The sequence below is a fragment of the Heptranchias perlo genome, chromosome 6 (assembly GCF_035084215.1).
Source record: "Heptranchias perlo isolate sHepPer1 chromosome 6, sHepPer1.hap1, whole genome shotgun sequence".
In the NCBI taxonomy this organism is placed as follows: domain Eukaryota; kingdom Metazoa; phylum Chordata; class Chondrichthyes; order Hexanchiformes; family Hexanchidae; genus Heptranchias; species Heptranchias perlo.
The window spans coordinates 9,391,546-9,405,249 of NC_090330.1; the positions used below are offsets into that span (position 1 = coordinate 9,391,546).

The window sequence follows — 13,704 nt, forward strand, 5'->3', positions numbered from 1 at the left end:
CATTGTAGACTCATGAGTAAGGTCAGAGCATGTGGAGTAATGGGACAAGTAGCAAAACAGAAAACAGAGTTGGGGTTTAAAGGTAGTTACTCAGACCAACAAAAGGTGGGAATTGGTGTACCACAAGGATCAGTGCTCGGACCACTGTTGTTCACCATTTACGCAAAAGATTTGGACTCGGGAATCTGAAGTACAATTTCAAAAATTGCGGACCACCAAACTGGGAGGTATAGTTAATTCCGAGAAGGACTGCGACAAAATACAGGAAGGCATTAATAAACTTGTAATTGGCAAATGAATTTCAATATAGACTAGGTGCGAGGTATTACATTTTGGTAGGAAGAATAAGGGGGGCACATACTGCTTGAATAAGTCTAAATGGGGGTAGAGCAGCAGAAGAATCTGGGGGTACAGATGCACAAATCACTAAAAGTAGCAATGCAGGTTCGTAAGGCCATAAAGGCAAACCAAGCACTGTGATTCATTTCTAGAGGTATAGAATTGAAAAGCAGGGAAGTTATGTTAAGCTTGTATAGAACCTTGGTTAGACCAGACTTGGAGTACTGTGAACAGTTCTAGTCTCCATATTGTAAAAAGGAAACAGGCAATGGGGAAGGTGCAAAAAATATTTACAAGGATGATACCAGAACTGAGAAGTTATACCTATCAGGATAGATTGAGCATGCTGGGGCTTTTCTCTCTAGAAAAAAAAGAGTAGAATGAGGGGTGACCTGGCAGAGGTCTAAGATTATGAAAGGGTTCAATAAGGTACACATAGTAAAGATGTTTCCATTTGCTGGTGATACCAGAACTAGGGGATAATTATAAGAAAGTAATTTGCCAATTACATGCCCCATCCAAAAGCGAATTCAGGAGAAGTTTCTTTACCCAGAGAGAGGAACTCGCTACCACAAGGTGTAGTTGAGGCGACTAGCATAGATGCAATTAAGGGGAATCTAGATAAACACAGGGGAGAAAGGAATAGAAGGATATGCCGACAAGATAAGATGAAGTAGGGAGGGAGGTAGCTCGTGTGGAGCATAAACACTGGACCTGATGGGCCGAATGGCCAGTTTCTGTGCTGTAATCTATGCAAAAATCTAGGGGTCAGGAAATGAAAATACTCAACAAAGGATAATCAGAATCTGAAGAAAAAAAGTTAGTGATAAAAATTAATCCCAAAATGTTTAACTTCCAATCAATCTGCTGCACCTTTCCAACTGTTTCTTTACTGTAGAAACTAGAAAACACAAAGAGCTATTAACAGGTCTCTAATAAATCTGTGCGATGCCCTTCCCTCAACATCCTTTTTTAAAAAAAAGAGAAAATTCCCTGCATAAACATTACCACGAGAAACTTAAGTTAGGAAACTTCAGCCAGAGTAATTATTGCATCCTACCAATGCCTTAAGATATTTTTTCTAACAATATACACTTGTACAAGCCAAGTAATTAACAATGGAGTGGGATGGGGCAAGGCCAGAGTGGAGGCTACTGCAGGGTCCAAGCAATTGGTTTATAAGAAAATCAGATCAAAAGGCAAAAAAAAAAACGTTGGAAATAGCACAAATTTGAAATAAAGGCAAAATGCAACATTGCTGCTAGAATTTGACACAACCACCAGATCCTGGCAGGAATCCCAAAAGTACATTGAGTGTAGGCCCTGGCGGGAATCCCAACAGTACATACATCAAATACTATGTCAAGAGAAAAACACAGTTTGGGACTAAGGGGGCAATGTAAACCTAACCCGCCCATCGGGAAACTGACTGGTTCGGGTGCTGGTTTTACACCCCGCCTGATTTTAGTCAATGGCAAGTAATATCGGTCAGGGTGTAAAACCAGCGTCCCACCTGATCCTGTGGGTTTCCCTCCCGCCAAGTTACTTTAACATTACTTGCTAAGTATTTTGTTCAGGCTCTCTACAACATTCAAACAATCTTGCGAAGAAAGATTAAGAGTGCAACCATCTCCTACCCTCAATGCCCCATGGTTTAGGTTAAGTCAGATTCAGCATAGATTGGCATATTCAAGTATACTGAGCATAAGGAGCACAGCCCTTCAGGTTTTGTACAGCTCCAAATGTCAGTGACAAATACTGCATTCAGTTTAAAGGTGTTGCCTGAGCAGAGTGCAATACAGCTTCATGATGATAGCCGCGTACTTGCACTCAACTGGTTTGGCAATGTAGCTTAGCTTGAAATATTACAATCACTGGGGGAGGTAGCCCAAGGTACAGCTGGCATAACTCATTATATTGGCACGCTATTGAAATACTGAATCCTCATTACGGCACCAGCAACTTGCAATTATATAGTGCCTTTAACATAGGAAAACGTTCCGAAGAGCTTCACAGGAGTGTAATCAGACATAAATTAACACCGAGCCAAAGGAGATATTAGGATGGGTGACTAAAAGTTAGGTTTTAAAAGGAGGGCCTTGAAGGAGAGAGAGATGGAGAGGTTTCGGGAGGGAATTCTAGAGTTTAGGCCTCTATGACTGAAGGTACGGAGACCAATGGTGGGGCGAAGTGTTGTGGGGATGCACAAAACGCTAGAGTTGGAGGAACGCAGAGTTCTTGGGAGGGTTGTAGGACTGGAGGAGATGGCAGAGATAGGGAGGGGTAAGGCCATGGAGGATTTTAAAATGGAGTCATTGGTGGACCGAGAGCCAGTGTATGTCAGCGAGCACATGGGTGATGGGTGAGCGGGACTTGGAGCATGTTAGGATACTGCCAGCAGAGTTTTGATGAGCTCAAATTTATGGAGGGAATTGGAATAGTTGAGTCTAGTGAGACACGTAAAAGGCCCAGAGGCCTCCGTGACATGCCCACCTTCTCTTGCAGCCGAGTGTAGATTTGCTACCCACCATTAGCCCATCTGTGGGGCACAATGTCTCCTTTTGCTGGACATTAAAACATGAGTTAAGGGAATGCTACTTGGAGGCAGGATTATCCATCCATCCACCATACAGCAAGTGAAAAGGAGTTAGTAATAGCGAACATCTGGTCACATGATGATTGTTCTTCACATGGGGAAGAGCAAGCCTTTACTTGGTAACTATCCACAGAGGTATGACTCTTAAGTGTGTGCAGGAAATCATAGCTGCAGACTTGCATTCCACTATGTGCAGTCTGCAGCATGCCTGAAAGTAGCTGTTGAGTAAAATGACAGGTTACAATTTCACCCTTGATTAATTAACACTGACCTGATTTCAGCATAAATAATCTATTACTAATGAGCAAATTCCACTTACACAGGGCAAAAGCAAACCAGTTTTCTCACCGTTACCTATTAGAGTTGGCACAGCACTGGAATGTTAGCAGGAATGTTTTTTTTCCAGTTTACAAGTTGTTGCCTTTTGGTATAGCCGACTCCCTCAAAGATTTTCTTTTACAGATAAGTGCGGGGTAGCAGGGAAGGAGGTTGTGAAAGGGAGAGAAGCAGACATAAGCCAGCTGCAGCTTTCTCAAGTTACAAATTAGTTAGTTCAAGGTCAACTTGTATTCGTGGCTTTGTTTGTGCAGACACTCCTGGTAACACAGCTTGCCATCCTAAATAGGCCAGTGGAGGCCTTCTGTTGTATTTGCCGAAATTGCTAGCAGCCTCTAGTGGTAAAATGGCATACTACAACAGTACACGACTGATCTAGAAAGGGAAATTTTCCTCTTCCACCCTTTTTTCCTTCCACCTCCTCCTCCTCATCCCAAACAGCAGAAAGGTGCAGTGCTCCCAAAACGCGAAAGGTGCAGATCACCTATAATTTGCTACCCTTGGCCGCTAACCGGGCCCAGGCATACCCCTGCCCTAGGTAGGGCCTTGTGCTGGGAAACGTGGGAGGATACAAGAGTGTAGATACATCCAGGAAGCCCCAAGGCCTGAGGATCCTGCTGGTAGAGGAGAAAATTAACTTACCTAATAAGGTAAGGAATCTTACAACACCAGGTTATCTAATAATGCTTACCTAATAATGTTTTCCTCTTCAGGGCACACCCAGGTCCTTTTCAGACTCACCAGTCAGAGGGTCCCAGCTCGAGCCCTCCCATTAGCTTCTTTGGGACACCCTTGCATTTGGGGGCCATTGGCATACATGTGAGGAAATTGAAGGAGGGCTAGGAACATGAGTAGGCCATTCGGTCCCTCAAGCCCATTCCACCATTCAATCAGATCATGGCTGATCTGTAACTCAACTCCACTTATCCACCATTTTTCCATATCCTTCAGTACCCTTACCTAACCAAAAGAAAATCAATCTCCAATTGTCCTAGCATCCACAGCCTTTTGGGGGGGGAAAGCGAGTTCAAAATTTCCACGGCCCTGTTTGAGAAAAAGCGTTTCCCGATTTCGCTCTTGAATGGCCTAGCTCTAATTTTAAGATTATGACCACTTGATCTGGATTTCCCCCAGCAAAGGATATAGTTTCTTTGTATCTATCGAATCCCTTTCTCATTTTAAACACCTTGTAGATCACCCCTCAACCTTCTAAACTCAAAGGGAATACGGCAAGATTATGCAACCTTGCCTCAATTTAACCCTTTAGTCCCTGGTATCGTTCTTGTGAATCAGCGTTTCCAAGGCCTAAATATCTTTCCTGAGGTTCTGTGCCCAGAAACTGAGCGCAGTACTCCAGATGGGGTCTGACCAAAAGCTCTGCATAACTGATGCATCGCTTCCTCACTTTTGCATTCCAATCCCCTTGAGAAAAAGGCCAGCATTACACTAATCTTTTTGATGAACTTTTTGTACCTGAGCGCTAGCTTTTAGTGACGACCCATCTCACCTCATTTCCATAGCAATGCTGGGTCTCCTTCCTCTTTGTCTCTCCACAGCACCTGGGAACTGAGTGTTCCCTAGGCATAACGATGACAAAAATCAGCTCCTCGATCTTTTGAAAGCATTGGACCAGAATATCTACACAATTTTTAAACACGAATCTCATTTTGTGCACATTTTCGTTTCCCTTCAAATTTTAAAATTGCCTGCTTACTTCACTTTTTGTGAAGTAAAATGTTGTGAAGTGGTTTTATTTTGAAGGTCAAATTTAGATAGAGAAGGAAAATCCCATCGCTGCTGAGTTAAGTTCACGGATGTTAGAAATGCCTTAGCAATTGGGTCAAATGCAATTTTTATTAACAATTCCAGCATTTTTCAAAGTTTTTTTGGGGGGCAGGGGGGGAGGGGATTACATTCTGTGATTCCACCTCTTTCCCTTGAAAATCACAGTGATGCAGAATAAAGAGCGAGGACTCAGTGGAAACTTTTGGGTTTGAATATATGATGCAGTGCGTGGTTTTAAAGGTGTACAGTGGTCAAGGACGTCTGGTTCCTGTGCCAACACCAGCATACAGTCTGCTCCAATATCTTTCACTCAGAGAGCCTGAGCTGGATGCCACTAAAAGTAAAACCTCTTCAGTGAATTAAAATTACATCTTTACAAACAAGTGGCAGAGTCACATTCCTGCTGCATTTTACTTGCTCTGAACTGGACTAGACAGCAATTCGTGACTCATGGGTTCTCATTCCACACCTAGTGTGAAGTATTGTTTTAAAAAACAAAGCTATAATGATTAAACCATCTCTCGCACACAAAGTATCAAAACAACGTAGTGTATATCTGCAGACATGCACACACAAATCAAAATAATTTACATGCGTATCAGGTTCCCATACTCACCGGTGTCATTAATACCCAGCATAGGAGCAGCTGCAGAAAAAGGATAGAAAAAAAAATAGGAAAAGCCATTACTGTTAAGTGCGAAAGCAAGCAGTTAACACCAAAACTTTTAAGCCCAACAGTTCTGCACGAGTGTGAATCGGCAGACATGCAAAGAAACACCAAGCATAATTAAAATGGCTAAGCAGAAGCAGCTGAAGCACTAAAGGTAAGTTTTGTTGTCTCACCATTTTAGTCACAGTTTGCTCGTGTTTACTATATCTCACCTAAGTGGCCGTTGTTTTTGGAAAACACACGGTGGGGGGGGGTGGGGGATCAGATTATTCAAGCAGGGAGTTTAATGTCCAAGGCAATCTTGGTCTTACCGCATATCCATGCTCAAACACACTTTCCAGCATAATTCACTGGATAGTGATCTGGAATGAGAAAGGTGTCTCAGGGGTCCTGATGCAGCTTTCCTATTGCCACTCCAACCAAATCAGCTAACTTACAGCTCCTTGAACTGTACAACTTAGAAACACACCAGGCGCTGCCATTAAGGCACTGGGGAAGCTGTGTCAGTTTATATATACTGGCAATGCCCACGGCTGACTATAGTGCCCTATCAGCCAGGCCACTCAGCTAGCATACAATATTACGAGGAATGATTTCTATTACTGTACGTTAAAAAGGATTTCACAACAAGTAAGGAATTTTCATACATTTGTCATTAAAAACTAAACCAGGTCTGCCAAGTCGGTATAAAAAGGTCCCACGACCACCATTCGAAGAAGAGGAGCAGAATTCTCCCAGGTCCTGATCAATATTTATCCCTCAACAATCATCACTAAAACAGATTATCTAGTCATTATCTAATTGCTGTTTGTGGGACTTTGCTGTGTGCAAATTGTCTGCCACATTTCCCTACATTATGACAGTGACGGCATTTCAAAAAAGCACTTAATTGGCTGTGAAGCACTTTGAGACATCCTGAGGTTGTGAAAGGCACTATATGAAAGAACTTGCCTTTACATATACACACAACGTGGGGGGGGGGGGGGGACGGACGGACGGGCAGGGGGAAGGGAGGGACGGAGTGTGCACACAGACACAAACAAAGGAAATAGAAATTAAAAAAATAGAAAGAAAGAACTATAAATGAAGAACATGCATTTTATATGGAGCTTTTCACGACCTCAGGACTTTCTAGCTCATTTCACAGCCAGTGAAGTTTTTGCAGCGTAGCCACTGTTGCAATGTACAGAAATGCAGCAGCCAATTTGTACACAATGAACTCTTACAAATAGTAATGAGATAAATGGCCAGATCAGCTGATGTACTCAGTGAAGCCTGGTTATAAAAGGATTGCATAACAGAAGGACAGATCGCATGGGCCAAAGATGCAGTGCTAAACTCAAACTTAAAGGTAAAGTAGGATAGGATAATACGGGATAGAATAGGACATGCTAGGATAGCATCAGATACTATTAAAACAGAATATATGCCAGAAATTATGAATAGATGGAAATAAGCACTTAAAACCACAAAGCAAAAAAGCAAAGGAATTTCAACACGTCACTTATTAAATTGGGTTACAGGAACTACACGTCTACCGGAGACAAAAATAGTCAACCTATTTTCTTATCATCTTGTCACTGTTCCCATTTATGCCATTGGAGGACTACATTTTAGAGTTCTAATCGTAGCTCTCTGGATCCACAAAAATTGAGGTCCTGGACACTGCCAGAGATTCAGGGTCCCAATAGCATCTGAAGTACGTGAGTGTCACTGACTACCAATTATCAATGTAAAACCAATAAGTGGCCACATTCCTTCCAACTCAAATATGGTAACTTCTTGTATTAAAAAGGACAGTCTGAGGAAAAGCTGGTTAACTTTAATTTAGGAAAATGTTTCTAAAACAGTGCCTCGAAGATACATTTAGATTAAGAAATGTTTTATAATCGTAGAACACTCAACTCAAGTATAAAGAAACTGATGCACCCACAGTGAAGGCTGGTCATAATTCCAGTGTTCTCCTGGCCTGCCTCCCACCGTCCGTAAACTTCAGGTCATCCAAAACTCTGCTGCCCGTGTCCTAACTCGCACCAAGTCCTGTTCAGCCATCACCCCTGTGCTTGCTGACTTTCATTGGCTCCTGGTCTGGCAACACCTCGAATATAAAATTCTCAACCTAGTGTTCAAATCCCTCCATGGTCTCACCATTCCCCATCTCTTGAACCTCCACCAGACCAACAACCCTCCGAGTTCTCGGCACTCCTTCAATTCTGGCCTCTTGCGCATCCCCGATTTCCATCATCCCACAATTGGCGGTCGTGCCTTCAGCTGCCTCGGCCCTAAGCTCTGGAATTCCGTCCCTAAACCTCTCCACTTCTCTCTCTCTCTCTCTCTCTCTCTTCCTCCAAGCTTGCCTCTTTGACAAAGCTTTTGGTCACCTGTCCTAATATCTCCTTATATGGCTCGCAATCAAATTTTGTCTGATAACACTCCTGTGAAGCGCCTTGGGACGTTTTACTATGTTAAAAGGTGCTATATAAATGCAAGCTGTTGTTATAAAGGACTACATAACAGAGGGATAAATGGCATGGACTAAAGAAAGGGTGCTAAACTCCAACTTTAATGGGAAGATAGGATAGTAATGTGATAGCATCAGATTTCAATAAAACAGAAGCCAAAAATTATTGCATATGGATGAAAATAAGCACTTAAAACCACAAAGCAAACAAAAATGGAAAATGTAGGGAGCAAGAAGAATTCTTTAATAGTGTGCACTGCCAAGGAGATCAAAAATTAGAATAGAAATTAGTCTGACGAGAAGCAGAAATGGAGACATATACTCCTCCTCCTACTGCCTCCATGGTACAAGTGACCTCGTAATCTCTTGGCTGGGGGAGGTGGCAGGGAGAAGAGAGAAGAAAAGGAAGTAACCAAATTCCTGTTCCTAATCTAACGCTGGAAAGTGAACATGGACAGGTAACAACAGAATTTGGCTGGGCTGCAGTGCCCGCCACAGTCAACTAGGCTACCAATACATGCTGCCTAGGTTCACACATTTAAGATTGCCAACTTGGTCAATTATCCGAAAGCTGCCAGTAGCACAGAAGATGTCACCCAGCACGAGTCATCGTTGGAAATATAAATGTACTGTAATTATATGGTACTTCAAAATGACATTGGAAAACCTACAAAAAAACAATCTAACAGCAAGAAAAATGTAGCAGAGCCGTGACACATCTCGCTGGAGACATGGGTTGGTGGTCCAGAGGTTTGCATGTTCCACTTAGAATTCTACATCCACTAAGCTCCTAATCACAACCATACCACCATGGAGAGGTGCCAAGACACTTCCTTCAGGGAGCGAAATAAAGTAATTAATTTATTTAAAGGACTCCGTAATATCTACAGGAAATCAGTATTCTTTCACCTCCCCCTCACCCCCCAATCACCCTCCAAGGAGAATTGAATGTGGAGAACAAGGTCCATATTGCAGCATATCAAGGTTGCATTGAGCAGAAGAGATAATGAAGTGGTTAAAAAATAAAACAACTTGCATTTATATAGCGCCTTTAACTTGGTAAAAGGTTCGAAGGCATTTCACTTTTAAAAAAACAATTCGTTCATGGGATGTGGGCGTCGCTGGCGAGGCCGAGATTTATTCCCCATCTCGAATTGCCCTGGTGCATTAACAGCCAATATTTGACACCGAGCCACATAAGATGAAATTAGGAGAGGTCAAAGTGGTAGGTTTTAAGGAGCATATTAAAAGGAGGAGAGAGAGGTATAGAGAGGGAATTCCAAAGCTTAGGGCCTAGACAGCTGAAGGCACAGCCACAAATCAGAACATAGCAATTAGGTGACCACTTGAATTTTAAACGGCTGCAGATTGTGGGAGGAAGGGAAGACTGATGGAGGCAAGGAATTTTAGTTTTGAGGTTTTGGGAATGAGTCGGGAGTAGAAAACAGTGTAATGAGTCTCAACTTCAACAGATTGAGGATGGAGAGAGTAGAACAGAGAAAGAATCACAGTATGGTTACGGCACAGAAGGAAGCCATTCAGCCCATCAAGCCTGTGCCAGCTCTTCGTAAGAGCAATCCAGTTAGTCCCATCCCCCCGCTCTTTCCCGTAGCCCTACAAATTTTTTCCCCCTTCAAGTATTTATCCAATTCCTTTTTGAAAGCCACAACTGAATCTGCTTCCAACATCCTTTCATGCAGCGCATTCCAGATCATAACTACTCGCTGTGTAAACAAAGTTTTTCATGTGGCCTGTGGTGCTTTTGCCAAACTCCTTAAATCTGTGTCCTCTGCTTCTCGACCCTTCCGCCAATGGGAACAGTTTCTCTTTATTTACTTTATCTAAACCCTTCACGATTTTGAATAATTCTACCGAATCTCCTCTTAACCTTCTCTGCTCTAAGGAGAACAACCCCAGCTTCTCCAGTCTATCCACATAACTGAAGTCCCTCATCCCTGGAACCATTCTAGTAAATCTTTTCTGCACCTTCTCTAAGGCATTCACATCCTTCCTAAAGTGCAGTGCCCAGAATTGGACACAATACTCCAGCTGTGGCCGAACCAGTGTTTTATGAAGGTTCAACATATCTTCCTTGATTTTTGTACTCTGCCTCTATTTAGAAAGCCCAGGATCCCGTATGCTTTTTTTTAAAAAAAAACTTTTGTCAACCTGTCCTGCCACCTTCAAAGATTTGTGCACGTATACCCCCAGGTCTCTCTGTTCCTGCAATTTAGAATTGTACCATTTAGTTTATATTGTTTCTCCTCATTCTTCCTGCCAAAAAGTATCGCTTCGTACTTCTCTGCGTTAAATTTCATCTGCCACGTGTCCGCCCATTCCACCAGCCTGTCTATGTCCTCATGAAGTCTATTACTATCCTCCTCACTGTTTACTACACTTCCAAGTTTTGTATCATCTGCAAATTTTGAAATTATGCCCTGTGCATCCAAGTCCAAGTCATTAATATATATCAAGAAAAGCAGTGATCCTAGTACCGACCCCTGGGGAACACCACTGTAGACTTTCCTCCAGTCTGAAAAACAACCAGTCGCCACTACTCTGTTTCCTGTCACTTAACCAATTTCATACCTATGCTGCCACTGCCCCTTTTATTCCACGGGCTTCACTTTTGCTGACAAACCTGTTGTGTGGCACTTTATCAAATGCTTTTTGAAAGTTTATATACACACATCAACCGCATTACCCTCATCAACCCTCTTGGTGACCTCATTAAAAAACTCAATCAAGTTAGTTAAACACGATTTGCCTTTAACAAATCCATGCTGCCTTTCCTTTATTAATCCACACTTGTCCAAGAGACTATTAATTTTGTCCCAGATTGTTGTTTCTGAAAGCTTCCCCACCACCGAGGTTAAACTGACTGGCCTGTAGTTGCTGGGTTTATGCTTGCACCCTTTTTTGATCAAGGGTGTAACATTTGCAATTCTCCAGTCCTCTGACATCACCCCCATGTCTAAGTGGGATTGAAAGATTATGGCCAGCACCTCTGCAAGTTTCCATCCTTCCCTCAGCAACCTAGGATGCATCCCATTCAGACTTGGTGACTTATCTACTTTAAAGTACAGCCAGCCTTTCCAGTACCTCCTCTATCAATTTTTAGCACATCCAGTATCTCAACTACCTCCTCTTTTACTGCAACTTTGGCAGCATCTTCTTCCTTGGTAAAGACAGATGTAAAGTATCTATTTAGTACCTCAGCCATGCGCTCTGCCTGGAATCTTACAATCATTACAGCACAGAAGGAGGAGGCCATATGGCCCATCGAGCCTGTACTGGCTCTTCGTAAGAGCAATCCAGTTAATCCCATTCCCCCGTTCTTTCCCCATAGCCCTGCAAATTTATTCTCAAATATTTATCCAATTCCTTTTTGAAAGCCATGATTGAATTTGCATCCACCACCCTTTCAGGCTGCACATTCCAGATCATAACTGCTTGCTGCGTAAAAAAGTTTCTCCTCACGTCACCTTCTGGTTTTACCAATCACACCTCCATGCGTAGATCTCCTGTTTGGTCCCTATTCGGCCCCACCTCTCCTCTTACTACCTGTTTACTATTTATATGCCTGCAGAAGACTTTTGGATTCCCTTTTATGTGAGCCGCCAGTCTATTCTCAAACCCTCTCTTTGCCCCTCTTACTTCCCTTTTCACTTCTCCTCTGTACTTTCTATATTCAGCCTGGTTCTCACTTGTATTATCAACTTGACATCTTTTTTCTGCTTCATCTTACTCTCTCTCTTTTGTCATCCAGGGAGCTCTGGCTTTGGTTGCCCTACCTTTCTCGCTCGTGGGAATATACCTAGACTGTACCCAAACCATCTCCTCTTTAAAGGCCGCCCATTGTTCGATTACAGTTTTGCCTGCCAATCTTTGATTCCAATTTAACTGGGCCAGATCTGTTCTCAACCCACTGAAATTGGCCCTCCTCCAATTAAGTATTTTTACTATAGATTGCTCCTTGTCCTTTTCCATAATTAATCTAAACCTTGATACTATGATCACTGTTCCCTAAATGTTCCCCCAAACACTTGTTCCACTTGACTCATTTCATTGCCCAGAACTAGAATCCAGCAATGTCTCCTTCCTCGTTGGGCCAGAAACATAATGATCAAGAAAGTTCTCCTGAACACACTTCAGAAATTCCTCCCTCTCTGTCTTTTACACTATTAATATCCCAGTCTATATGAGGATATTTTAAGTCCCCCATTTTCACTACTCTATAATTCTTGCACCACTCTAATTTCCCCTCAAATTTGCTCCTCTATATCCTTCCCACTAGTTGGTGGCCTATAGAATACATACAGTAGTGTAATGGCGCCTCTATTGTGTCTCAACTCTAACCAAATAGATCCCGTCCTTGATCCCTCAAAGACATCCTCTCTCTCCAGCACTGCAATATTCTCCTTCAATCAATACTGCCACCTTCCTCCTCCCCAACCCCTCCTTTTTTCCCTCCCTATCTTTCGAGGAATATTTAGTAACCAATCCTGTCCTTTTTTGAGCCAGGTTTCCAGTATCACCACTACATCACCTGCAGCTCACACACATGCACTCTAAACCTATCTTAGACCTTCTTGTATTCTCTCAGTCTGAGCCCACCTAATACTGTACCATTTCTTACTCTAGTGCTATCTTTCTCTCCCAATCCTTTGTGTACCTTATTCTCCTTTCTAATGCTACATCCTGATGCCCATCCCCCTGCCAAATTAGTTTAAACCCTCCCCTACAGCACCAATGAACTCCCCCCGCAAGGATATTGGTCCCACCTCTATTGAGGTGCAACCCGACTGTCTTGAACAGGTCCCTCCTGCCCCACAACTGGTCCCAATGCCCAAGAATCTGAAGCCCTCCCTCCTGCACTATGTCTCTAGCCACATATTAACCTGCCTTATCTTCCTATTTTTGTACTCATTAGCACATAGCAGTGGGAGTAATCCAGAGATTCCGACCTTTGAGGTCCTGCTTTTTAACTTCCTCCCTAGCTCCCGAAACTCTGACCGCAGGACCTCATCCCTTTTCTTTCCTATATTGTTGGTACGCACAATGACCACGACTTCTGGCTGTTCCCCTTCCCCCCGCAGAATGTCCTTTACCCTGGCACCAGGGAGGCAACACACCATGTGGGACTCAAGTCGGCGGTCACAAACACCCGCCTGTCCCCCTAGCTATCTTATCCCCTATGACTACTGCATTTCTACACTTCACTCTACCCCCCTTGCGCAGTGCTATGCCCCATGGTGCCATGCTCAGGACTGCACTCCTTCACTGTGTAATCACCCTCCCTGGGATTCAATGCTGAATGCCGGTTCGAGAGTGCCACACACCCAGAAGATCACTGCACTGCCTGCCTCTTCCTACCCTGTCGGGTGGCCACCCACTTGTTATCCTGAACTCTCTGTGGCTGCGGGGTGACCACCTCCTGGAACGTACGATTCAGGAAACAGTCAGCCTCCATTATGCTCTGCGGTGACTCCAGCTGCCCCTCAAGCTCAGAAGCCC

General features: G+C 43.3%; 1 protein-coding gene across 3 annotated transcripts in view; it reads right to left on the reverse strand.

Annotated features, from left to right (window-relative positions):
• Window positions 1–13,704, reverse strand: part of cd99 (CD99 molecule) — a 90,297-nt gene that overhangs the window by 58,125 nt on the left and 18,468 nt on the right. For 2 of the 3 annotated variants that reach the window (XM_067985716.1, XM_067985715.1), the window contains exon 2: window positions 5,673–5,702. The exons of the other annotated variant lie outside the window; for it this stretch is intronic. In XM_067985716.1, the coding sequence (XP_067841817.1) occupies window positions 5,673–5,702 (30 nt within the window). The remainder of the gene's footprint in view (window positions 1–5,672; window positions 5,703–13,704) is intronic. 3 annotated transcript variants of the gene reach the window in all.